This window comes from Malurus melanocephalus, unplaced genomic scaffold, assembly GCF_030028575.1.
Source record: "Malurus melanocephalus ecotype Western Australia unplaced genomic scaffold, MMel_1.1 scaffold_257, whole genome shotgun sequence".
NCBI classification, from domain to species: Eukaryota; Metazoa; Chordata; class Aves; order Passeriformes; family Maluridae; genus Malurus; species Malurus melanocephalus.
In genome coordinates, this window is record NW_026623489.1 from 147,906 (window position 1) to 174,037 (window position 26,132).

At 38.6% G+C, this 26,132-nt stretch overlaps 1 protein-coding gene across 2 annotated transcripts in view; it reads right to left on the minus strand.

Moving 5' to 3' along the window:
- BMPR2 (bone morphogenetic protein receptor type 2) overlaps positions 1–26,077 on the minus strand; it is a 111,481-nt gene extending 85,404 nt beyond the window's left edge. The window contains exon 1 of one of the 2 annotated variants that reach the window (XM_057375744.1): positions 25,096–26,075. In XM_057375744.1, the coding sequence (XP_057231727.1) occupies positions 25,096–25,171 (76 nt within the window). In that variant the 5' untranslated portion in view covers positions 25,172–26,075. Of the gene's footprint in view, positions 1–25,095 lie in introns of both variants that reach the window. The other variant, XM_057375746.1, reaches the window with a different exon arrangement.
- Positions 26,078–26,132: the final 55 nt, after the last annotated feature.

Consider the following 26,132-nt stretch of genomic DNA (forward strand, 5'->3'; position numbering starts at 1 on the left):
GCTTCTCAAGTAGAAATGTGTGCTTTAAAATAAAACAAAAGGAAAAGAAAAAATCCCAACACTTAAGCATTCACACCACTTGCTATTTATTCAGTGACAGAGACAGAGGTTAAAAAAAAATCACTGCAGAAATTCAAAAGATAATAACAAAAGTTGGTGTATCACACACGACCAGCTTAAAGTTATTCAGTTCCTTTTTCCTTGCAGCAAAGATCTGCCCCAAAGCTTACTAAAATGCACAATATAGTCAAGCCCCAAAACAAGCCTCTTCCTCCTACGAATTAAGTAAACTACCAAAGGGAATAGCAGATGAAAAAAAAAGAAATCTCTCTCTCTTCAGGCAAGAAGTTCCCAAAATATCAACACTTAAGCCAAGACTTTCATTGAGATAACGCAGTTTTAAATGGTTTGATATGTTTTTTTACACATCAGTAGTGAACTACTGGGTCTCTTGTTCTCCATAGACCAATTGTAGTGAGACAGATTTTTCTCCTAATCAGCTGCTCAATAACTCTAGACAACACTGTTATTCAGTAATCCAGGAATAATTCTCTCTTTCTCTCCCAGAGCGACTACACTGCCTCTTAACCCAAACTGAAGTAGGATTAGCACCATTTTGCCTCTTGCCCTCCCCTGCTTACTGCTGTTTCACTTGAGCCAGAGCTGACACTCATGAAACCACACAGTGAACCAGTTTGGAGAGACTATCTGGGGAAAGAAGAAACTGGGCACAGGGCAAAGTTCAAAGTTCTACAAATGCAAAGAAACCAGTATTTTTGAGCCAATGGACATATCACTGAAATAGAAATTTGTATTCATCAAATGGTGGCTGGAGGCATGATAGAAAACTGTCATTGCTGTCTGATTTTTTCTGTGATTCCATTCACACATCCACAAACTAAAACCAAGAACTTTTTCACAGAGAAATAGTTTTTTTAATCATTGACCCATACTGTGGGAATTTTACAGAAGTTTAAGCTGCAACTTCATCCTGCATTGAGTAGAGAATTGTACAAATAACAGTAAAATACGACACCTTTGCAGGCTAAATGCCACTGCACTTCATTCTTTGACCTCTGTGGAGCTAAAATGTAACACCATCTATTTCACAGCAACCTATTACCAAGTTTATCTACCAGTCGATGAAGAAATTTCAAATTTATTTGTAAAGAAATGAGAAATGCAGAGAATCTGCTGTGTTACTGATAACACTTCAGGATTGTTTGGTTCCATTTTTTTGAAGTGCTTTAATACATTTTTGATAGCTCAGTGAATGGACTTTTGGGTAGTCAATGYGCATTTATTTTGACAGAATATGTAAAGAGATTCTCTGAAGATCCCTTTAAATAAACTACAGAGAAAACATTCATTATTTTAGTAACTATGAATGATAGATTTCTCTGTCCSAGAGAAATCAGACACCCATAAATTCTCTGCATTAAAATTTAATTTGATTATTTAGTAACAATGTGATTTCCTTCCTGAATATTATTTTATACTCATCTCTGACCTCTAGAAACTCCTCTAGAAGCTAGGCAAAAAGTTAAAAAATTTACCATAATGAATTTAAAACTGATTTCTTTTGAAAACAAAAATTAACTTATCCACATCGAAATACCCAAAATCAAAAGCAGACTGAGAAAAATCAGAGTCTGCTAGTCACAGGTGCCTGGATTCTCCCCAAATCTTATAMCTTGCCAATTTTGGCCTTTTCAGACTTCCTATTTCCATACAGCTTCCTGAGAGTAATTACTCCCACAGACATTTTCAAACCATCTCTGAGCACTAAATCTGTTACTTCCTYCTTTGTGCTGACCCTGAGTAACTTCACTCCTGGACAAATACCAGTGGACTYAGGAATTTCATGTGTTGCCAATAATCAGACTTGCCTTTCCTTATACACAAGTATTCAAGAAATTCAAGACTACTTGTCCAATGCAAATATCTCAGGKCTTCCTCTAGGATAAAGTAAAGGCACTGGGAAGAGGGAGTGTTTCAAAGAAAGATGATGTATAAAGAAAGATTAACCAAGCCAGACAACTGCACTGTATCACAACAAAAATGACCTTAAATTAGTTCATGAGAATGAACTTTGATGAACTTTGAAAGATAAAAAGGTGTGTGATTACTCAGAACATCTTTTCAATCTCCTTAACATAAATGGTTAGTAAAATAAGAAAAGATAAGCAGGCAAATATTTGAGTTTGGAAGGCAGGTGAATCTAGGTGAAAGAAATTCAATTGTTTTTGTTAGAAGAAAAATACACAGCAATGGATGCACTTTTTTCCTCCAAGTCTTAAAAGTTTGTATCTTATGAACTTCATTAGTTAACCACCCAGATCTGGCATTACAATGCATTTCTTTTAACTCCTTATACCCTKTAAACCATTTTGTACAGCACATAAATACTGTATTATTCCACAAAATTCTACAGCAGCTTTCATATTTGAAGTGCTGTTGTAACATTGTAATATTTTATGTTGTTRCAATCATTTGTTTCCTATGCTGAAGGATCATGCTTCACCAACAGATACTAAATCTATCAGTCTGATACATGTTTAAAGGGTAAGTTTAGATGCTTAGCTATGAAACTTTGCTCCAAAAACATAAATGAAGAAATATAGACCATTCTGCACCAGAGGAAAGTGCCACAGGCTCTCCAAATTTACAACTGACAATAGGATATAGATGTGTCTTGTTAAGAAACACAGCCACTCACAGAATCTAAGTACATATGCAGATCATATTTCACCATCTAGCAGCCCTGAGTTCCTGAATAAATACAGTGAGCAGGCAAAGCTAAATTTCTTTCTCAGAATAATTGCCGGAAACATTGAAAATTTCAAAGCAGGGTACAAAAGCACTGCACACTCCCACTATTGAACAAGTGTTGGAGCTGACCCACAGCAGGAGCCCCACGAGCTGCTGTAACTCACCAGTCTGGCACAAAACTAGGTCAGCAGCCCCACAAAAACACTGCTTAAATTTCTGCCTGTTAGAGACTTAACGCTGCTTAATGAGGGGTTCCAGATGAGTACAAGAGAGAGGAAGAACTACATAGCTAGGACAGGAGAGAAGCTGGGAGAGATTTCCTAATGGATCACTGCTGTAGAAGGAWGAGTAAATCATGAGCTGCAGTCACCTGCCTTGTTCCTGAAGGCTCCTGCCAGAATGAAACCAATGGGACACAAGAAAGCAAAGAACTCTAAGTAGCCCTCTCCCCACCTCAAAGGGCATTCACTCACCAAACCTCAACTACAGTTAATTGCAGACACGTCTTAAAAAGCAATGCTGTGCAAACCCCAAATTYGGTATTCATAGTTACAAATTTATACATCATCTTTAAAAACATATTAAATACCATCTCCACAGAGAAATTACTTCTGTTTGCACTGGAATGAAAAGAAAAAGAGAAGGCTGGTGGGGGAAGGGAGAAGGCATAGAGAAATGTGCTTCTTGATAAAATTACCTACATAAAGGAAGTGCAGCTAGAATTTTACATTAAACATTTTTAAYAGAATAACTTCTTATCTMAYGGATTACTTATTTTCAAGGTAACARTGAAYGTRTTCTACCAACACAYTCTGCTCACTAAACCAAAAATTATGTGAACGGTGACACTGTAGCATCATTTGCAAATCCTGATGCACTGACCCTGCCAAGCACCATTCTGCATCAAATTCATGACAAGTGAATATTACCCTTTGCTTCCAGCTACCTAGCTCACACACCAGTCCTGAATTTTTCACTTTGCCCTACCAGCTTCAAGACCATCAGTAACGGAGATTACATTTCTGAACCACTGAAATGCTGAGTCTGTCCCACCATAAGGCTATCTGAAAGGATTTGAAGTCTTTTCTAGCTATGGTGCACTACTTCTGTGSATATTCAATGAATGCTGCTCAGTTGCAAGTCTTAAGAACATCAGAGAGATCATTCATGAAAGTGTATCTTACTCAGAATTCTTCAAAAATTTACTATCTAGCCTTACCTTTAACAGGAGCCAAGAAAAGTCTGAAGAAAAATAGTATTATTTCTTAYAGTGGTATATATGAGTTCTAAAACKRTTTCCTGGGGGATAATGGCTTGCTTCTAATGATACCATAAATCACAGGGAATAGTTAAGAATTGAAAAAACAAGGCAAGATATTTATTATTGTTTATTAACAGTATTTAAAAAGGTTCAGAGAGTTTGTCTGCAAGCTTTAGTGGCCATTGGGGGTGTGTATGGGGGGAATCTACTACACTCATTTTTCTCAGTACCACACAACTTTTGAGACTGTATCATACCCATAATCACTGYCAATCCCATAAAAATAGGCATATAAATTATATYAAYAAATAATATAATGTTGCTTAACAATGGATCCTGGAGTTAACATCAAAAACTTAAAATAACATCTAAAACTGCCACAAACTGCTTTTAAAGATGTACTGACATAACCTAAGGCCTGTAAAGATAGTWCTAGATAACAAATTCAAGTTTGTGGTAACAATATTTTAAAGGAGTCATATTTGACAATATTTGAAAGAATCCATGAGATACTGAAACGTAAGATCTTCTGAAATTTCCCTTAAAATACAGCTGCTTATTTCTGCTGAATTGTTCCCCTATACTCATCCAAGATGGCCAGCTACCTCTGTCCCACACTGTGTTCAGATGAGCCTATGGACCTGGGAGGCATAAGTAGCCCATGCTGGGTGGTCATAACAGGAGGTTACCTTTTGCTAACAAGTCTGTTCTCAGTCAGGTTTTTGCTTGGGATGTGGAGGATGGGAGTAGGTTTGGAAGTGGAGAGAAAGTGTAGTTTTTTTAAATAAACTATTTCAGCCACAGAGTGGTCAGCATATTCCTCTAAACAAGCTTGAACTGAAGTGACCCTTGTCTCYCCAGCCTTGCTAATAATACCTGAGAAGAGGATCTGTGAATCCCTTACAAGTTCTTGTTAAGCAAAGCCATAGTATCTTATTAGATGATGGTAAGACAATCACACATTTTAATCACCTTACAGACAAAATCAGAAAACTCTACAAATTTCCAGGGCTGCAGTATCAGATTACAGAGACAAATCCAGCCAGTACTTCAGAAAACCCGATCTGACCTTCTGACTGGCTGCCACAAAACCTTYACTTCATTTAAATTCTGCTCCAATTCTACTCTCTATTGTTTCACTGCTTTAGGGAGCTTTCACTTCACAATGAGGGCACCTCTGCCAAYGCAGCCCTGCCTCTGTAAATAATTTACTGGTTACATGATTTCATCATAAGCAGGGACTAGAATTGCAGCATTGGGGAATTTAGAACAGGAGTGTCAAAACACGCACTTACGAATGCCCCCAGCAGCCAGTGCCCTATCATCTGCAGTGCCTGGCAGACCTGGAGCAGGTCTCTTCATGCTGCAGGAACCACCAAATATGTTTCAGCAAGATGTGGATGAAAATTCCCTCCAAGAAGGGTAACTACTTCAACACAASCACTGTAAGCTTCACCTGGACTACAAAAGGAAGGGGTACTCTACACTGATTCCCCCTACTCCTTTCAGCCAGTTTCTCATACTCCTCTTAAGATTCACAACTCATGGCCACAGAAAATGGTCTTGAATCAAGAAACATCAAACCTTTTGTTGGCTCCATTAGAATACTACACTGCCTCATGCAGGCTCTCAAAAATATGGAGAGTGCAATATGGTATCTCATCCACGCCAACCAGCTGCAAACCTTCACCTGCACAGCCATTACAATGTTGWCTTCACAAGTGGAACCACCACAAACATTTATTTCTCCTGTAAAGGCCTTTAAAATAATCTTTCATATGTAAAACCAGCTGTCAGACACACAGTTTATCCCACTGGGACTGTCCAGGAGAGAGAATGCAAAAATTTCTCTCCACTGGGATATAAGGTTTTGTTATTTGAAAGCAGATTATAAAAGTTGAAGAATGTGCAGCTCTGAGGAGTTTTATGCTCTTGTGAATAGATCCTTTAAAAACACCTGAATACACATTCTTCTGCTTACAGAGCAGAAAACAACCTTGAGCTGTCACTAGAATACTGCCTTTCACAGATGGTAGCTTGTCTGAGAAGCACCAGGAGTGGGGACAAGCTGCAGAATAGCAGTGATGTCAATTGTCCATCATTAGATAATGGAGTGCYTGCCTATCTTCCTAAAAAATTTCTGCTAGTAGTTACAGATTTCTCCATGCAAACTCCATGAAATTACTGAGTACTGCATTGATTTTTTTTTAAATTTTGTTACAAGATAAATTCAAGCAGAAGGCAAATTTTTATCAAAATCGCAAAACAGTGAAGAAAAATGGGAATTCAGGTCAAATAGGTTATAAATATTTGCATTAACAGACTAGGTCTGTTTTGTCATTGGCTTTTTATCGTGATTCGGTTTTGTTACACTGACCACCACAACTACTCCTGTTCTAGTTTATCTTCACATTCTTTCACCTCAGTAAGTTCATATACATAACCTGAAATTCAAGTTTTAGACCTCTTCTGAAACCTAATTGCACTGTTAGCCACCTTTTCAATGTTAGCCAACYGAGGACAGCATGAGGGACAGTTGGGTGGACATTTATATTTACTTACTTTAATTTAAATTGAGAGGAGAGGGAATAATTACATTTATTATAACCCAGCCTGGAATTCTGCCTGTAATTAAAGATCTGACACATCTTAGAACAACTCAATTTTCAGTTGCTTAAGATATTTGCCAAACTATCAGTGAGGTCACAGATTTCATTCAGCAGRCGTTTTACTACTTTTCTACTCAGAAGTTAAAAATAGACTCTGTTAAAATGATGTTGTCATRCCTGAGAGTAAGACTAGAAAAAAATAGGTGGTCAAGTCCACATTAAAATACCTTTTAAAAGTATTCTGTTGACGAATTCTAAAAGTGGAAGAAGCTAAATTTAAGCTGTGGCAGATGGGCTGCCTCATACCAAGGGTGTGGCTCATGGGTGGTTTGCGGTAACTTTTTTTTTTTCTTGTGGGGAAGTGGAAGGGGAACAGAGAGACGATTGCTCATTTTCTTGACAAAGTACCAAAATTACAGGCCTCTGAAAAAACTTCAGAAGAGGTTGTTAGTTTGGAAATTCAATTTTTCACAGAACAGCAGGACTGGATATGCTCTGCAGTCTCTCTAGGACATGAGATTGTTGCACACGCYGCTTCCATGGGCAGGTAAAAATCTGCTGCTTTATGAATAAACTGAGGTGAACTTYAGGTCCTCATCCAGCAGGCAAGCACCCACTCTGGTAAAGCTGGAACTACAAGCATGCCTGTGTCTTCTAATCTCCTTGCTCTTGCCAGGGAAACACAGAAAAYGGAAAAAAMCCACAAAAATATTAAGAAATCTGGKRTGTGAAAAACAGTGAAAAGACAGAACACAGGACAGAGGAGAAAGCAGCAGTGGTGCCACTGCTCAGAGAAGCAGACAAAAGCAAAGGAGGTCAAAACCAAATGAAAAGACCAAAAGCCAGGGAGAAGATACTGCTGAAACAGAGAAAAGAAAGACTGGAAATGCTYGTGGTCTCCAATACAGAGCAACTCTGCTTTGTAGTAGCAGCTTTTTATGCTTCCCCTTCTCCTGCTCACCCTCTAACCCTGGCATTTATTCTGCAATTCTGGTCACAATATTGTGCTTCAGAGAAAAATATTCTTGTAGCAAACAGTAGGAAATAAACTGCTCAGTTCAAAGCATACAACAAGAGACCATCTTAATGCCTTGTTTTCACTATATGAAATTTGAGTTGGTGGCTGTTTTGTTTTCTTTTTAAATTATTTTTTTTCCATAACCTTACAGCAGAAAACTCTCACCAGGGTATTTGGATGCAATACTSCATATTTATATTCTGTAGCATTTAGAGAATGACATCAACAAATAAAAATTGTAAGATACCATGTGTTTTTAATTGGTTCACTGCAGATTCCTTTTTAGTACCAACAAGACAACCTGAAGAAGGAACATGTTCATACTGCAGCAGAGACGGATAAGTATGCACAAATTGTGTGCATGTGTCATCATCAAAAATCTACTCCTTAGTTTATTCACTAAGAAATCTACAAACACTTTAAGCAAAGAACAGTTCCTCTCTGTCCAATCTTTTCTGGTGACTAGTTCAAATACGGGTTTTCTTTTACACATGCTTAAACAGATCTTTATTCCATGGCCCTTGTGAAGAGAGGATTTATTCTTAGCCCAGTGCCTACCTGCTTCTTCAGCCATTCAGTCACAGGGGAAAAATCAAGACGGAAAATAGTTAATCTCCAATTATGTTATCAGCATTCTTGTGCCTCACTAAATTTCCACGCGCTTCCAAGTAGTAAATCATTGAAATAACCTTTTCTGTTAGAAATATCTTATTTTTTTCATCTATTTACCAATACTCTAGCATACATTCATCTATATGCTACAACAGATTGTGATCCTTTTAATTCTACTGTACTTTTTCATTCATATTGTTTGAAATCTGCACCTTTAGAATGATACTCCCACAGTAAAGAAATTATAGTTCAGTGTCCATGTCCACTTTCACAACAGTTTTCATATGGCCACAATATAAGGCTTGACAACTAGAGTGTTTTAATTCAGGAATCTAATAACACTGCATTGTCCATTTTGGAACTTGGGTGCTCAAAGTTCCAACTGTCCAAAGAATACTTAAAATGTTGTCTCAAATTCCAAAGCCCAATAATTTTAATTAAGACCACAATCATCCCGGGCTTGCTCTCTCTCACAGACAAAAAGCTTAAGAAAAATTACAAAGCTCACCATCAGCAAAAATAATGGCTRTTATGAATAGGAAGGGATTCAAAATCAGATGAATAAAGTTTCACCATAGTATGTGTGTCTTAAAATTCACCAAACTGCACTGAGATCTTGGCAATATCTGAGTAAATCCACATAATCTGCTTGTATTGATTCTCAGACAGTAGTCCATAGGACGCCCTCACACTAAACTTTTGAGCTGAGATGTGAAAAATTAATGGCTTCAGAGAAGGCTAAAAGAAAACACTCTCATAGGGTTTCATATTTTCATTAAAATGTCCTTTGGGTGTAGGAGTTTCTTGTTATCTGCAGAGAAAGCAGGACTCAGAATAATTCTACATGYACTAGTGTTAGACACCAAAACATTMCAGCAACACAACTAGATAATGCTAAGGCTCAAATTACCTCTTCTCTCTTCTACATAGACACAACAGGCCCTTGAAGAACACGGGGCAGATGAGAGAAAAAGAAAGTAAAAAAAAAACCAAAGGAAATATACAAATATGAAAAAAAAGGAAATAAAAGTAATGAAATCACAGCTATGTGCTCATGTCTCTACAATTTGTTTTTTCTTGCAATATAAAACCCCAACTATTGTCACTGTCAGAAGAAAATAAGTTACATAGGGAACATTCTAGTTTCCTTCTGCTTCTAAGAAAAGCAGTGAAAGCATGTCAGAATACAGACACTTGGAACTGCCAATTTAGATGCAGCTTAAGATTAGAAATTCACTTTTATCTAAAATAAGGAACATCCACCATGTGTCTATCAAATAAACTTTTTTTGTGCTGAATCATTAAAGTACATTTAAATAGTTGGGCAATTACACATCACCTATTTAGTCATCTGTTTGGCTTTCTTAACTGTTTTATTAAASATCTCAGAAGCAGCTCAATCGAAAAGACAAAGAGCATGAGTGGATGATGCAAAACAGCAGCTATCTGAATCTGTGGCCTGCTTGGCATAAGTTGAAGAAATGTAGTGGTCAGGAATGATTAAAAACAATCAGTTTAACTAATCAGAATTCAAACAATAGGGTAAGACACAACATAAAACAMTTCAAAATATATTACAAATGGAAGCATTTTCTCTTTTGAACTTTTTTGTATAGGACTGAAACAGAACGGTTAACATTGGTGAGAAAGTAATAAATGCATTTCTAMATCTTCCAAAACCAAAATTTCCTTTTAAAATTGCTATCTCTAATAGTTGTATGCTTTGCAATAAAGCTGCCACTTTTCATAACTTTTCTCTGTGAGAGYAGCTTTACTTAGTACAAAGCTATCAAAACCAGCTTTCTACTATGAGCTATCTCAAAAAACCCATCAGTTTGGGATTGCAATRAAAGGATGGTAAAGTGGATCACCATGCACTCGGAGGCAGTAAACCTCTTTGCTGGTGGGCACACTAAGCACAGATAGATACTTCATCTCACCATGATCCTCCTCCCTTCCACTGTCTATATTTTTAAGTACTCTCAAACTTTTGCTCATTACAATCATAGTTAGGCCTCAATGTTTGGTTTTTTTTTTTTCCTTTTAAACATCTGTACTGCAATAATCAGTGTGCGTAGAGCAAGTTCCCAAAACATAATTGGTGTTTCAGAACAGAACACCCAAGGAATGAGTTTTGTCTCCATGTTCCAAGAAAAAACAAGATTTATGGCAACTCAGTCAATTGTTTAGAGGCGAAAAGCAGCTATTTTTAACTATCCTTCTTAGTGGCTGCACTTTAGGGAGGCTCCCATTTCCTTTCTTCATCTTACRCAGCCGCCTTAACTACTATTTCCTTTTCCCTAAGCTGTTTTTACAAATATCTGGGCTTGCAGCTTGCAACTGTCTTCAATATTGTAACAGGTTTCAAAACGAAAGCCAAATACTGCTCCCAAACCAACTTCTACCCTGAAGGGCAGCAGGCAACCTTACCTTTGAGTGGATCTATTTCTGTTCCACACAGAAATAGCAAGCCTGAATTAGGTAGGGCTGAGGCCAGCCAAGGGATGCAGATTTAAGCTGCTGGTGTACAAGTACGTGCAAAAGGGGGTGCCAACGTCCCACAAACAGATTCTGATTTTGGTGCTTAAGCACTGCTACCTGGTGTGATAATTTGCACGTGTGACAACTTAACTCAAGTATAGGAATCTGTAGAGACAGACAACATTATATGAACTGTCAGCTCCTGATGGCCAAATCAAATACTTGGTGGATCACTGAAGAGGGATTTAAGAGCTTCCCTCTTGGAGTACCGTTGCTGAGATCCTAGTTAACTCTGACTCTCATTTAATTATGTTTATTTTAAAGCTATGAGARGTTTAATGTCATATGCTAAAACACATCTTCTGCAGTCCTTAACAGAACTAGATAAATGCTACCATATGCCAAGTACGGGACATGAGAAAGGAACTCTACCTTTTTCCTCAGATGGAGACATTTGAGATGGAGACAGTATTTGTGTTCACATTTGTATACATTTGGTGCATAAAAACCGGAAGGATAGGAAGGGCAGAACAAGCAAAGGCTACAGCAGCTCTAAGCTAACTTCCAAAGCCTGATCTCATCAGTCTTACACAATACAATTCCAAACACAAAGATGAGAATTCAAAATAAATCTAGCAGAACTACAAGGGAAGATATCTGCTATCACACTACCGAGTAGACACGATCTCCAAGAGAGCATGATCATTTTCTTTTTGAACTGTCACACCCACCCTCCCCTGCCACACAAGAATTGAAAACAGAATAATTTTGGGTTTTTCCCACAGTGACAAATTATATTGCCAGCTTGCCTTTCAAAAGTCCTGGAACCCTCTAATAAAATGCACCATAGGAGAAATAGCTTGGAAATCTGGCACAGAATCTGTATATTCCCCAAGGACTGGAACAGCCCTTCACAACATTTTACCTTAACTGCCTCCTCTCCCTAGATCTTAACCAAAGCTTCATATGATTCTTTGGAAAGCATTATTTAAATATATATCTCAAAACACTTCCTTAATTACTCACTCAAGCTCATACATGCTTAAAAGAAGTTTAGTAGATGAGCTACTTCTTATGGGCCATACTGAGCCAAGTTTAGGTAGGCAATGACTGTCCTACTCTGCCTCTAATTTCACCCCACCGCATCACCCCCAGAACAAATTACATATCCATAGCAGCTCTGTCAATCAAGACACTCAGTTTGTGTTCTGTAAGACAATAGAAGTAGAAAAATAAAGCAGCCTTACTTTTTGAAARCATGCCAGAAGAGTCAGAAAAGCTAAGCATTCCTCTAGGGAAGAATAAACTTCAGTCTCTTGCACTTCCTTTATGCACCCCAGTYGATCTGAGCACTTATCAAAGATGGCTTTTTAGTAACATGATACAACTCGTTTCTTTTCATTTAAGAAATGCATGAAACAGCTATGTTCAAGTGGAAATAAAAATGTCTTTCTACAATAACTGAAATAAGGGCAATTTCAAAAGTGAAATTTAAGAAGAGATTGTACCAAGAAAGAAGCACACATGAAGAACCAYCTCTGAACTGGGAGATGTAACATCCAAGGGGAAGAGAGAAGCAGGAAAGTCTGCAACTGCRAAAGTCTATTCTCTGCAAGAACTTTAAACTGCTCCATTTTCACCAAATGGGGCAAATACCCTGCAGAGAACACTTCATAAAAACCATTGCAGTTATGCAAAAAGCATCTGAATTAAGGTAAGACAGTTGTTATAATTATATTTTAGGGGTTTGTATGACTAATTTAATCTTTACTTTTAATGCTTTGTTTTCAGGTAATTCTGATTTTGTCCATGAAAACAAAACYACARAATTCTGCTCATTCTCTGCTAAATACATTTGCAATTTCCCTTCTTTAAATGCTCCACTTGGACTGTAATYRTGATGCTCCATKTGAGCATGAYTGTGATCTCCTGCTCAAGMAGAACAACTGACAAGGGAGAAGGRAGGATGTCCACAAAGACAGATAAYATAAAATATGAAATTACAGTGGCAATTGACTTATTTTATCCTACAGCAACCCAGTATCTGCATACTCACAACCTCTTTCAAAGAGTTATCTTAACACTTACTGCAGGTTAGGAGCAAGCACAGAGTCAATGAAAGCCCAGCACTTGCCAAACAAGTTTCCATCTGAACTCATCCTTTACATCTCTTTCTTCAAGAGTTCTTAACATTTATCCTTGAGCTGTCATGGTGCATCTTATTCTTTGGACCCCCTATGCTATTAGAAGCATCTCCTATTAACTGTCCTCACATAACCAAGAAAACTTGAAAATACCTTTCCACACTTTGCTCAGTAGCTTCTATATTTTTCCACTTGTCAGTCCTCTCCCAATTAATTCTGGTAGTGTCTATGCAGAGATCAGGCTAACAAATCCAGCAGAAATATTTAAACAGCACTCATTTTGTGCTACATCATACTTAAATCTTTATTTTGTTATGCCTTAGAAGTAGACACCTTCCACTTCCATAAAAGAAAATAAAAAAGCTGCTCTGCATTAGAAGTAGACACCATCCACTTTCATAAAATAAAATACAGTAAAAAAGCYCTTCTCCTGTAAACACTGAAAAAGTCACAGCTCACTTTATTACTCTTCAATTAATGGAAGTTGAGTTTATACTAGTGCTTCCTAATACTTATTGCTATAAAAGTGCACTTCAAACTTCCTCCCACCTGAACTARATAATGAGCTTTTCCTTCAATCAAATGTAATCACCTGTACAGCAGTTCATTAAACCGTTTCTTTCAAAACCCACCACCCCTATGAAATGAGAAGGAACCAACATTCTGCTATTCAGATTGCATCCTTTCAGGTGAGACCCTTAACTCCAGGACCTGTGTTGCTGTGGCAGCACWGAGCTCTCTGCGTGCCCACCACAGCACATTCTTTAGCTGCAAGGTCACTTTTAAGACGGTGATTAGCCTTCCTTGTTTGCTACAGGATGAATGATGCTCTGGTGCCTGTCTAGACTGAGACTTRATGGAATGCAGTTACCTCTGCATCTCCTATTCCCACACCTCAAGGAATGAAGCAAGCCTCAGTGTTATCAATTAAGCCCTGAAACTAACTGCTTTATGTAATTGCCACAAAGGAATTTAYTATCAGATTCCATCACACACGTCACCCTCTTGTGCTATTAAATATTTCAGTTAAATGTAATAATTGTTTGTTTGTGATATTCCTAGTTATTCAGTTACAGTTACAGGTTGACAGCACATGTCGGTAACATAAAGGTAAATTCATTACATGCTTATTCTAACTATCCTAAAAGGAATAACAAAACAKAGGGTGGAGAAGGATGGACAAATCTAGGAAAGAATCAAGACACAAATACCTTCTCCTGTAATAACACTGGTAAACATCCAGCCAGGATGTCTACTTTTATCTGGAGAAGCCAGGATATTTCAATAGGCTTACTTCATAGTGTTTCCTGGCAGTCTCACTAAAAATCCTGCTCTCCAAAATCTCTGTCAAGTTCAAAGAAGTAACTATTAATTTGTACAAATGAATAAAGTATCCAGAACACAGGAATACTAAAAGGGTTTGTGGGATTGCACCAGCAGCTTGCATAACACACATCTGGAAATAGAATATAACTGTACTGAACTTCATTGTCCCAAAGTGATTTAGGGTTTAAGCTTATAGCATGAACACAAAAATGTGAAAAAACAACATTGAGAGGCTCAGAACTGGGATCATATCACCACAGAAAGGGAAAATTTACTTATTTAAATTCCCATTTAACTACAGAATATTCACATAAATGCTCTTTTACCCCACAGTAATCAGATACAGAAGATGAGTGAGTTGATCCAGTAAAAAGGTTCAATATATAGAATTATCTTGATTTATCTTCAATTAGAATCCTGTCTAAAGGCTGTTGATGTCTTTGGGTTYTTCTTTTGCATGATATGCATGAACATATTGCAGGAAGACTGGAAGTGATATGCAACAATGTCGTTAAATGTATGTTGAATTCTGATGTCTGAAAACTATGGATTTAACTACATTTTAAGATTTAAACTTGGCAGAAAAGATACCATATGCACAACAAATATATGAAACCAGGACCAAAAGAGGAACCATATCTTATCTTGCTGTAGCAAAGCAACACTAAAATACAAGTACTGTATGTAAAAGTCCATAGCAAATCAATTGTTTAAATTAAGCACTGATTTTCACAAATATATAACAAWTTTTTAGCAGATTATTCATAACCAAATAGAAAGAGGTAAAGTAATGAAAAGTACTGAGCTCCTAAGCAAATTCTTATTCCAGTTAGTGCAACCAATTATTCCAGCTCTCTGTAAAAACAAGCTCAGTGAAGTTTTTGCATTACATGCCACATAAAAACTTTTTTAAAAATGGTTTTTAAAAGTTAAAGTTTTGGTTTTCATCTGCTTCTTTACAGTTCAAASAAAAACCTGTTGCTGCTATTATCATGAGCATTGGCTACACACAGTGCAGTTGAGATAGAATTTTGGGAAGCATTCTGGATCTACTGGCAATTTCAGATGCTTTCTCACCTAGCTAGCGCAAACTTTGTTCTGAAACAGAGCATACAGGAGTAAGAGTATAATGCACATTGCTCTGTGTGCTACACACAATAAACTATTCTTCACAATGGGCCGCCAGGTTTTTAATGAGAACCTTAAAAAGCTGAGGGTTTTTTTTCTCCACCTATCTTCTTCCCTTGTTACTGGATCACCAACTATATTCCCAGTTTTGTTTATAGCACGTTAAAAGCCCATTCTTTATTTTTCTGCATTCCTTATTATCTTCTCAGCTCAGCTCTTTTGTTACTAACCCTCTCCCACTCTTCTAACACCGTCAAGAAAATCAAGTTGCTGGCCATGATATCACTTTGACAATATCTGCTTCCTTTTCCAGAATTTCACTTCTTCAAGATGAAAGACTTGGTTTTGATGACTGCTTCAAAGTACATAACATCTGAACACTTGTTTTCACACTGAATTCTTCCATTCCTCAACAGAATTCAATTCAACATCCCTTTCAGCACATTGCCTCTTAAATATGTCTAGATTTCCTCAGTGAAATGACTCCTGCTCAGAATATTCTTAGMAGTGTCATATATTATGGCACCACTTATTATTCAAGTGTCTTAGGACCTCATTGATTTTTTCCCCTGCACACTGGAAAATGGGAAGAAAATATTCTTACATTCTCAAAGTGAAACCACAAAGTTGTTTGAGTTATTATATTATTACTGTGTCACTAGTCTTCCTTACTTTAAATACACCCCCCTTCTCCCCATTTTTAGAATAAATTTCCTATGTGATGTCATATTTGGATTGTGTATTCCTGTGCCCAAAGGCRCCATCTTTAGTTTTAAATAGCTATATAGTCTACATTCAGATTAGTAAAATAATTATCAGGGAGTTATTTGTTCTGCACACAAACATTCTATTCCAGTATTTTGTAAAATAAGGGAAGCTAAATTTGCTGACAGCTTCCTTAATGGTACTACATCTCTGACCGGAAACAATAAAGCAGAGAAAGTCTCTGTGTGCCGCTCTCAATATTTCTAAATCTGTATGGAAAAATTCAAGAAAAATATTTACTAAATTTAAAATTCTTGACTAAAACAATGCAAAACAACTTTGACCAAATAATTGTGTTCTGCTGCAACAGCATTAACTACTACAGATTAAATTTAACTAAAATTTAATTAGGGCAGATTCATCTTAGCATAACCGAAARAAATTATTTAACAGATCCTGATAGAATCTGGATGTAATTAATAAGTGTAAAGTTTAACCATCATGCAAAATAAGCSATTTATAAGGACTTTTTGGAAATTAAGAACACTAAATTTGCTAACACTAAAATACTAGGTTTCAGCAGTGGAGCATATTGGTAGGTTCGGATTTTGTTAACATACTGAGTACATAACAATATATAAAGACACACACACACATTTATAAGCAAGTTTTACAATTCATCTTCACTGTATCTATATAATCCATATTAGAATTGAGAATTTGCATATATTCTATATAAAAAAGTTTMGAGATCCAAATCCTGTCGCAGCAGGCATGAAGAATGATTTATACTGTTTCCACATCTTTTTTCACTCATTTAGATTCACTGAGTCATTCATCCCTGCCTGCAGAGCCGAGTAAGAATAGCACAGTAGGCTGGAACGAGTTCTTCCACTTCTCAGGCAAGTCTTTCTCCAATAGGCAGGGAGACAGAAGYGTGTGCCCTGCTCTCCTGTTACAGCTGCAAAGCTCAGGCCTGGCTGGMTATTTCAGTCATGGCAGCTGCTCTGGCTGCAGCTCCCTGGCCCTGACTATGACAGCCAGAAATAAAGGAAAAGAACTTCAAACATGCAAACATAAGAAACCAACACCGAGGTGGCATCCAGACGAACTTCATTACAAGGTTTCTTTTATCCTTCTCTGATTGCAACTGAAATTATTTTAACACAGAGAGCTTGTTCTTGGACTAAATGCCTGCTTTGCATATATATGGCAGTACCACTGCCTAACTAAAAAGACAGTTGTTACAATTTTCCTACTACARTCTTAGTTTTCTTCACCTTACTATATAGGTTTTACATACCATTCATATCTCAGACAGATAAATATAATAAAAATTTATATTTAAGAACTGGTCAGCATTTTAAAAAGCCCTCATTTTCAGCTAAGTCTCTTCTCTGCAAATAAATATAGAATAACAATTTCTAGTGTTTAGGTTTTAAATAGGTAAAAGGACAGACCAACGTTCACATCATATAGCACATTATCTTCTGCATAAAATAAGTCCACACCAAGATTTCTGCAACGTGGAAGGTGTAGGAACACTAAGCCTCCCAATGAAATCAGCTTTACTGACTTCTCTCTGAAGGACAGCATCAAAAGCAAGAACTTTCAGCAACGTTCAGCAACAAACTAACAACAACAGAACCACACCGTCATTAACAAAAAGCAAGCATTTTTCACAGTGGATAACTAAGAACACTGCTGTAAGATCATTTACTTAATACAATCATTCAGTTTTAATAGTAACACAACCCACTATTTTTCCTGATACRCGTTTGTCAAGTGTAAGAAAGGCTTGTGGAATAACTTATGTTCTTAGAAAAATCCAATTAAGGTTCTTTAACATGGATGGTCTAGGAGTTTTGTTTCMAGTATCTGCTGCTTTGGTTGTAGAAACAAAACATTTTATTTTCAACAGAAACCAAACCATACTGAGGAATTCTCATAAGGCAAAATCAACAGCAGTAGAGCATGTTTAGTCAGTCGTTCTTGTCACTGAACTACATTAAAGCCTCTCCTACCAGGTAAACCTTACCTTTRTGCCTTATGCAGAGGGGGAAGTGCACTCCACACCAAGAATGATGAGCTTGAGAGATGACACCGCCAACGCCCAACACTTTGATATTAATTAAGTGCTGCATTCTCTAACGTATAAACTAATGAGCCAATTAACATACGYGACCTACGATCACACTTACAGCCTTTTCGCCACCAAAATTAAAAAAAGCCTCTTACCCATATTTTCTTACACCCATCCTGCTTACAATTCACAATAGTCAAACTATATGTAGTTAAACAAGAGMATAAATGTCAGCTTTTGGCTGGACATTATAGTAAGAGCTTCTGTACAGATTGTTAGTGGTAGGTGAGCAAGGTACTGCAAGGCTCCCTGTACCACTGCCTATGTCATTGTCTGCCATTTAGTCCAGCCCTGAAGGTGACAGTACATGCCTTCCCATTATTCCTGCTTTAACGAATAATAAAACTATTTTTCATGCACTTCATAGATTGAAGTAAATATAATACATTACAAATACATTCAAAGGCACCACAGGAAAAGCCTAAGTTACAGCACTGTTGAAAAGATCATAAGAAAGCTTTGATGTGTGGTGTATCTCACCTACAATGTATACACAGGACAGTCAGTTAAACCCAGTTTTAAAAACGTGAAAAACAATGCATACCATTTAAGTTACTCACACACTGTGAAGTTCATAAATGGATGATAGCCATTCAGGAAAATGATTTGGGCATTGTTTTGCAAGGTAAATAAAAAAAAAAAGGCTACTACATTGTCTCAGAAACACCGGTTGTTCCACTAGCAGCAAACTAATTGCCTATAAATGTGACTTCTCCCACACTTCCTAGCCAACTCCCACATCTCCCACAGAAGGGATCCCTCATCCTCCCCCTGATCTCCTACAGCATRCCAAGTGAACAGAAAACAAAATACACTGCATAGTCCAGAACAGTGTATGCACCAACACACTGCCAGCATCCCTGCACTGACTGGGCAGTCAGTGTTAAGCAAAGAGAATTACCTGGGCTGAGTTATGCTTCTCTCTTCCCTTGAAAAACCTCTACCYTGGAAGTGCTTCCTCTAATCAGTTCCGAATTTTCATGAAAACAGTAGCAAAATAATTTCTTAAGACTTTTCTCATCTTTGAAATTGGCTAGCAGATTAAGGAGTTAGAGGTGGAAATAGAAGGGTTCAGAGATGGCAATGCTAGTCTTCTGTGCCTATAGTACCTATTTTTCCTTCCTTCTCTCAGAGAAATAATAAACCAAAGACAAAATATAGAGTACTGAGAGATACAAAAGGTAGACACATTTACAGTTCAAAACAAAAACCACGATTGATGCAAACTCATGAAGGAAACTCACAAAACTGACACATCTCAATGACTTGAAACAAAATGCCATCACCACCCAAAAGCTTGTGGTTTCCAAACTTACAAGATTAAGGGAAAAAGGGAAGGGTAAAAGCATCATCTAAATGACTGGGTCTCTCAYTCATTCTCACAAGAAAGAACAGAAATCTTCAAAACTGCTGCCTACACTACRCTTTCTCTCTTTTCCAGTGCAAAAGCTTCATTCCACTCATTCTCCAAGCAAGTCTGACAAATGTTCAGACACTATCTCTGTCTAGCTGTCTAATATGCCTTGGTTCTCATGCCACAGCAAACCACACTGAATCCTTCATCCTTTCAAATCTCTCTTGTCCGCCTTTCTTCCTCCTCACCACACCCCCCGACTGACCTCTCCTATCAGATTCTCAGGTGCTCAGTGCAACTCCCAGCTCTGCAATTAAMAGATTAACAGACATCTCAGGAAGGCACCAKCRSAAATCGAAATTTTGGGAAGAGCATMGTTTTCAAAGTTTTTAAAAYAGCAAAATTGCATTTTAAAACACTGATGGTCAACTCAAGGTTTCCATTAGAAATTACTGCAGGCAAGCTCAAGACACTAAACTTCAACTCAGATATTTATCTGAACCAATGTGCACAGGCAATTGTCTATGTGTGTACTACACAGGACATTTTCAGGTGATTGCCACATATTAATTAAGGCATATCTTAAACAATCTTGCATTATAGAAGAGGGGRAAAAATCTACTACTGTTGCATTATGAAAAACATTATAATTAAGCACTGTRACAGGCCAGACTACCTAGACAGGCTTCCTACAAGTCCTGCTCCACTGGGGATTTTAGAGATGTTAGAACAGACATTATTATCTGTACGTACTCAACCAGACCATGGAGGAAACGGAGAAATCACTTCCAGCGCTATGCTTTTGTGAAACTGTGCTTCAGAGGAAACAAAAAAGGAAAACCCCAAAAAACTTCTCACCACCAAAAACCCTGAACAAGTTAAAAACAACAAACCCCCCCCAAAAAAACCACACAAAAAGCCCCAAAACAAAACACCATTAAACCTACGCTGCAGAAAGTCCATTTGCCTACTGAAATATTAGTCTCCTGCGTTTCATTTATTCTTAAATTCAAAATCAAGCAGTGTGGAGCTCCACTAATTCTACAATCTTAATAAAATTAATAGTTACTGCCTGTAAACTATGCAGATTCCAGTCCTACCTAACATAAAGCATCACCCAGCCTGTTTYATTCAGGCATAAACATTTTGTTCCAAATGAAACTTTATACTCAGGTCACAACCCTGGCTATAAAGTTAGATTGTGCCCAGAAAATGACAGCACATATTCATGGCACAGCCAGACTGAGCCCAAACAAAATGCAGCTCCAGTATCAGGCACTCTGGTGTTAGGAATAAAATATTTCTGAAGAACCCAATATAACTTTCTCATTTCTCCAGTGAAAAAGGCAGAGGAAGATGGTATCAGCCAAGGAAACAATACCACTGACCATACAACCAACTGAGAAATATTTAATGGAATATAAAAAGGAAAAGGAACTACAATTTACAGAAATCTGCAATAAGTGCTAGGGAGATGCCATCAAAACAACCACTTCAACAAACTTCACTGKAGGAATAATTTTAAGAAACACAGTTATGTTTCCCTCTTTGTCCAGAGTGGAGTGAGGTTGGTCTGCCTTCATCAGAGAAGGRCAGGCAGACAATTGAGGCAATCTTTTATATATGGTTCCTTTGAGAGCAAAACCATTCACACTGAAGCAAGGTATCAGTGTAATGTCTCAGGGCTTGAAATTTGGGTTCCTTGGTGACCAGATGAGCACAACTTCCATTTCCTCCCAGGCTGTGCCTACACTGCACAGTGCAGTRCCCAAGCACTGAAGTTTGCTTGGAAACTGGAAGCACCTTAGCTGAATTASCACAGAGGTTCACACAGGCTGATTGCCCTAATGGAAAAAAGGCTCGTCCCAGCCTGAAAGGCACTGTGTGGGGAAGGGGTGAAAGGCTGTGTGCAGAATCCTGGGCTTTCACAGCTACACAGTTTCTTTACASGAGCAGACAGCCCATGAAGCCCTAGTCTGGCATCCAGGCTGTGCTCATGCATGTGGTTATCCATCAGGCATACCAGCATGCTCCTCAAGCAAAGAGCCTGCTTTCCATCTCCTCGGCTATTATTTCTGAGAAAGCTCCCAACACAAACAGAAAAATAAACTGAATTTTCAGGTTACATTTCAACAAACCATAAACAATTGATGTAGCTCTAGTAAATAAGTAGAAAAAGGAGTGCAGATAAGTTTCTTTTAAAACCCACTGTTTAATATACAAGATACATAGTTAATWACTAATTCAAAACACTGAATTGGAAGAACTGAGTTGAATGTCCAAAGGAGACTTTTCCTTCTGTCACCCAATTCATATTTCAAATAAATTATGTTGAGATACTAAAGTAACTTTAACCAGCAAGACAGAATTAGTCAAAGATGCTTCAGTTCACTCACTTTAATTAATAATTAAAATTATCATTAAAAATATATTTCTATCTCCATCCAATTCCTTTCACACTTTAATTTTTGCAGCCCTGTTGAACCACATAAATACAGAATTATGAAAATATTCCCAAAGATAAAAGAATACTGTTTGCTTTAATTTTCACTTTRTATTTTCTGCCAATAATTTACACATTAGACAACGGAATGCTGTYCACCCTGGACATGTATGCAGAAGGAAAAGTGGTCCAGTATTGCATATCACAGAACGTAAGCAAGTGAAATGAGGAAAGATTGTATCTTTAATATCTGGTCTGTATGAACACCCAAACAAAATTCTTTCACAATACTGGGGAACAGCTCATAGGTTCACCAACCACCTCTTCAGGCACAAACCCTCATGAKTAACACATCAGAATCCTCTACAATATAAAGGCATATAAATATGCCTCATAGTTCTAAACAAAATATTTAGAAATAGGCATTTCAAATAATTTGGGAAATGAAGAACAAAGTGTCACAAACCATTTTTGTCCAATACTGCTTTTTAAAGCTTTACCCAAGACCGTTGTCAGTAATATGTCCTCACTGTAGCATTTCTCTTTACAAGACTACAAGATTTAAATACAGATTCACCAGATAACTGTTAAGATCTTTAATTTATGGAGGAAGCCAGTAATATTTTCCTCCTAATAATCAGCAAATATTTCTGAATTTAGAGCTAGTTCTTTATTATATCTTCAATTACAAAGGGGAAGGAAGAACCACATTCTTTCTTCATTCATATTTCAGATTGAGTGCAACTATCATCTACAGATTTGTCATCCTCTTTATTCATCGTTTAATCTTCCCTTTCCTGTTCATATTAATCCCAGATCTTTGTGGAGCTCTCCCCAAAGAGGTCCAGATATTCTCCTCCAGACAGAAACTTAAAAACCTGTTACCAAAATACTTTCCCTCTGATGTCATGATTTTACATTTATGGGCACTCAATTCTATACACTGCTGAGATATAGTATCTGTTCACTAATCAGAAGAAAGAATTAATAGGGGTTTCAAAGCTACAAAGGCAGCATTTTCACTCTGATGGGAGTGTACGGTTYATACTTTGGGGGAGGGGAAGAGAAGAAAGAGTGTTGGCTCTTTCATGAACATAAAAGGGCAGAATTACACAGTAGTGTAGCTTCCCCATGTATAGACATTATTTTTCTGAAATGCAGTGTAAACTTAAAATCAACCATTAGCTTCTTTAACTAAAGCTCAAATCATCCATGTAATTACTTCTACAGAGGATTATGACCCAAGTTTTTTTAAAATGTGAATTGTTAAAATTTTGCAATTAAGAAATAAATCACAATGGGAAAACAGGTTTCTATTCACAAAGCAACCAACCAAGCTGGCATCGTTAATACCCTTTTAACAAGGCAGAACTGAAATATTGGGAATGCTGTTGCCAGGTCAGAATTGAAGTGAATTGGGTAAACCGTGAAAATGCACTCCTACAGCACCTGCCCAGCCCTTGGCCTGGTACAAATCTCTGCTTGCTCCTTCAGTAACCCTTCTTCACTAGGGCACAGAAATTACCAACCCACTGAAGTTTTCACAAAGGCAAAAACAAGCTTACATTTTTGTAAAAATTACATTTGAAAGAAAAGTTGAGATGCTGGGCATTCTTGATTCATATGTGCTTTAATACTAAGATTTTTGACCTTCAGAAGTCCCTTTTCCCAGGGAAAAAAAAAAAAAAAAGGGGGGAAAAAAAAAAAAAAAAAAAAAAAAAAAAAAAAAAAAAAAAAAAAAAAAAAAAAAAAAAAGAGGGGAGAAAAAATAAAAACACTCCTTAGAAAYGACCACAGAGAGACGCTGCAGACATCCATCTAAAATAATGGCAGTCAAAGGTCAGGATGATACAGGGAACATCAAGCTTTTAATTTATGAATCTTCCTGAAGGAGACCTCTTAGTAAGCAGAAGCAAGAAAATCAGAGACTATCCAGTCAGAGCAAYGGATAAACTGCCTAAATATGTGTCATTTACAGGATTTTCCTAATAATGACACTAAGGATCTTCAACTTTGACAAATTAGTTTTAAGACCTCACTGAAATATAACTAATATTGGAACTATAACTATAATGGAAACAACGATCAGTTTGCTGGGTCATCTTTAGCAAGATTCAGAAATTTTCTGATGAAGATTCACTTACRAACTATACCCAGCAGATTACAAAATAACACGAAGAAAAGCAAGCACTGCAGATTGGATCCCGATCAGCAAAACGACAGAAAAGTCGTAGGAGTCTTCCAAAAGTGCTGGGAAATGCAYACTGCAAGAACAATTGGTATTACTGCCTAACAAAGCTGGGTTACACTCGAAGGCTCTAACACGCTAATCTGTCACCGTGACAGAAAAGCAAAGGATGCCAGACCAACACACATCTCTCTTCCAACACCCTACATATCTAACACTGAGATTCCGAACACGATTTAAAATAGGACTAGAATGTCCAAATATATGAGTAAGGATCCTCTTAGCATTCATGCTTCCAACTTCTTGTTATAAAAAAAGAATACTCTTCAAGATCTTTCAGCATTCCTTAACAGTGGGGTTTTTTTGTGTTCTACAATTACAAGTGACAAAGAAATCTCTCCATATTTGCTTCAGACCTCTCCAAGGAAAAAAAAATACACATTACAGTAATGCTGTTATAAAACTACAGCACATGTGGAAGGCCCCGAGAAGCACCGATGCTGATAAAATTAAAAATGGCTGTGCCCGAAGAACCCATAGCAAAACATGCACAGCTCTGCTGCCGATTAAAATATATATTAAAAATTCCTGCATTACCTTACAGAGGACGAGGTATGCAAAACAAAAAGATTATATATATTTCCAAAACTGAAGTAAGTTATTAGACAAGAGATGCAGATCTACACCAAAGCGTTCTYACTGAGTGCAAGTCGAGCTCATTTACACAATAAAGCAGATTTTATTCCCCGAGACACTTAACGTATCAGGATTTCAAAACTTTTATCAGGCTTCTCCGCTGAAATAGAYGCATAGCACTTTGTAAGGAGGCACAGATGTGCCCAAATACCAGCGGACCCCACCCCCTTGGTGCTGCCAAAATGGCCAGTTCGTTCCACCCAGTGGCTACTCACCAGCCGCAGTGCCGAGCAGCAGGGTGGCACTGGAGAGCAGGAGCACCAGCACAAGGTGCTGCAGTGAGGCAGGCATACCTGGGCAAGCCACGGTTCGAGCCGGGAGGAGAAAAAAGAAAAGGGAGTAAAAAAAAAAAAAAATAAAAAGCCAAACCACGAAGAGAGTAAATTCTTCCTGCTTTCGCACAGCCTTCCTTAACTCTCTCGGTTTACAATCCCGTCTGGAAGGGCAAATGGCAGATAAGAGGAGCCGTCTTCGCTCTTACTCCATTACAGCCGCCCGCCGTCATGCCTGGGAAGCCGGCAGCGCTCAGCGGACACGGGGGAAGCGCCTGGCTCTGCCTCCCAGCCCCGAGGCATCTCCCCCGCCGGGGAGGACGGCGGCACGCTCCCGACTCCGCTGGGAACCGGGCTATTTCCCACGCAGCTTCACGACATCGAAGAAAGCGCCCGGTTGGGAAGGGAACATATCCAGACGCGCCCACAGCCGTGTCAGTCAGCGCGGGCCCTGCGGGCTGCCCGGGGCACGGAGAGCGAGCTGCGGGCTCACGGAGGCGCCGCAAAGGTCCTATCCCGGCAAAGGTCTCTGTCCTCTGGGCCGCCCCTCCTCGCTGCCTCACGCTCCGGGGAAGGCGGCGGCGAGGCCCCCCGCTCTCACGGCGAGGGCTGCGGCTGCATCCCGGCCCATCCACCTCCCGCGCCGGGCGGGCTCCTCCGCGCTGCCCCGGCTCCCGTCGCAGCACCGACACCACCCCCGGCCACCCCGACAAAGGTGGGGCCCGGGGCGGCGAGGCCCCTCCTCGGCGGCTCCAGCTGCGAGCGCGCCCGGCTGCTCTCCGCGGGCGAAGGCCCTTCCCCTGCTGAGCCTCCCGCGCCGAGTTCCCACAGCGCCGGGCAGTCTGGCCCGGCCTTCTCCGGCCGCTCTCCGCTCAGTCCCTCCGCGCTGCCAGCACCTTCCTCGCCGGCGAGGGGCCGCTCCGCCTCCTTCCCCTGCCCGCCGCCGGCTGCGGGCGGGAGCCGAGAGAAGGCCGGAGCTC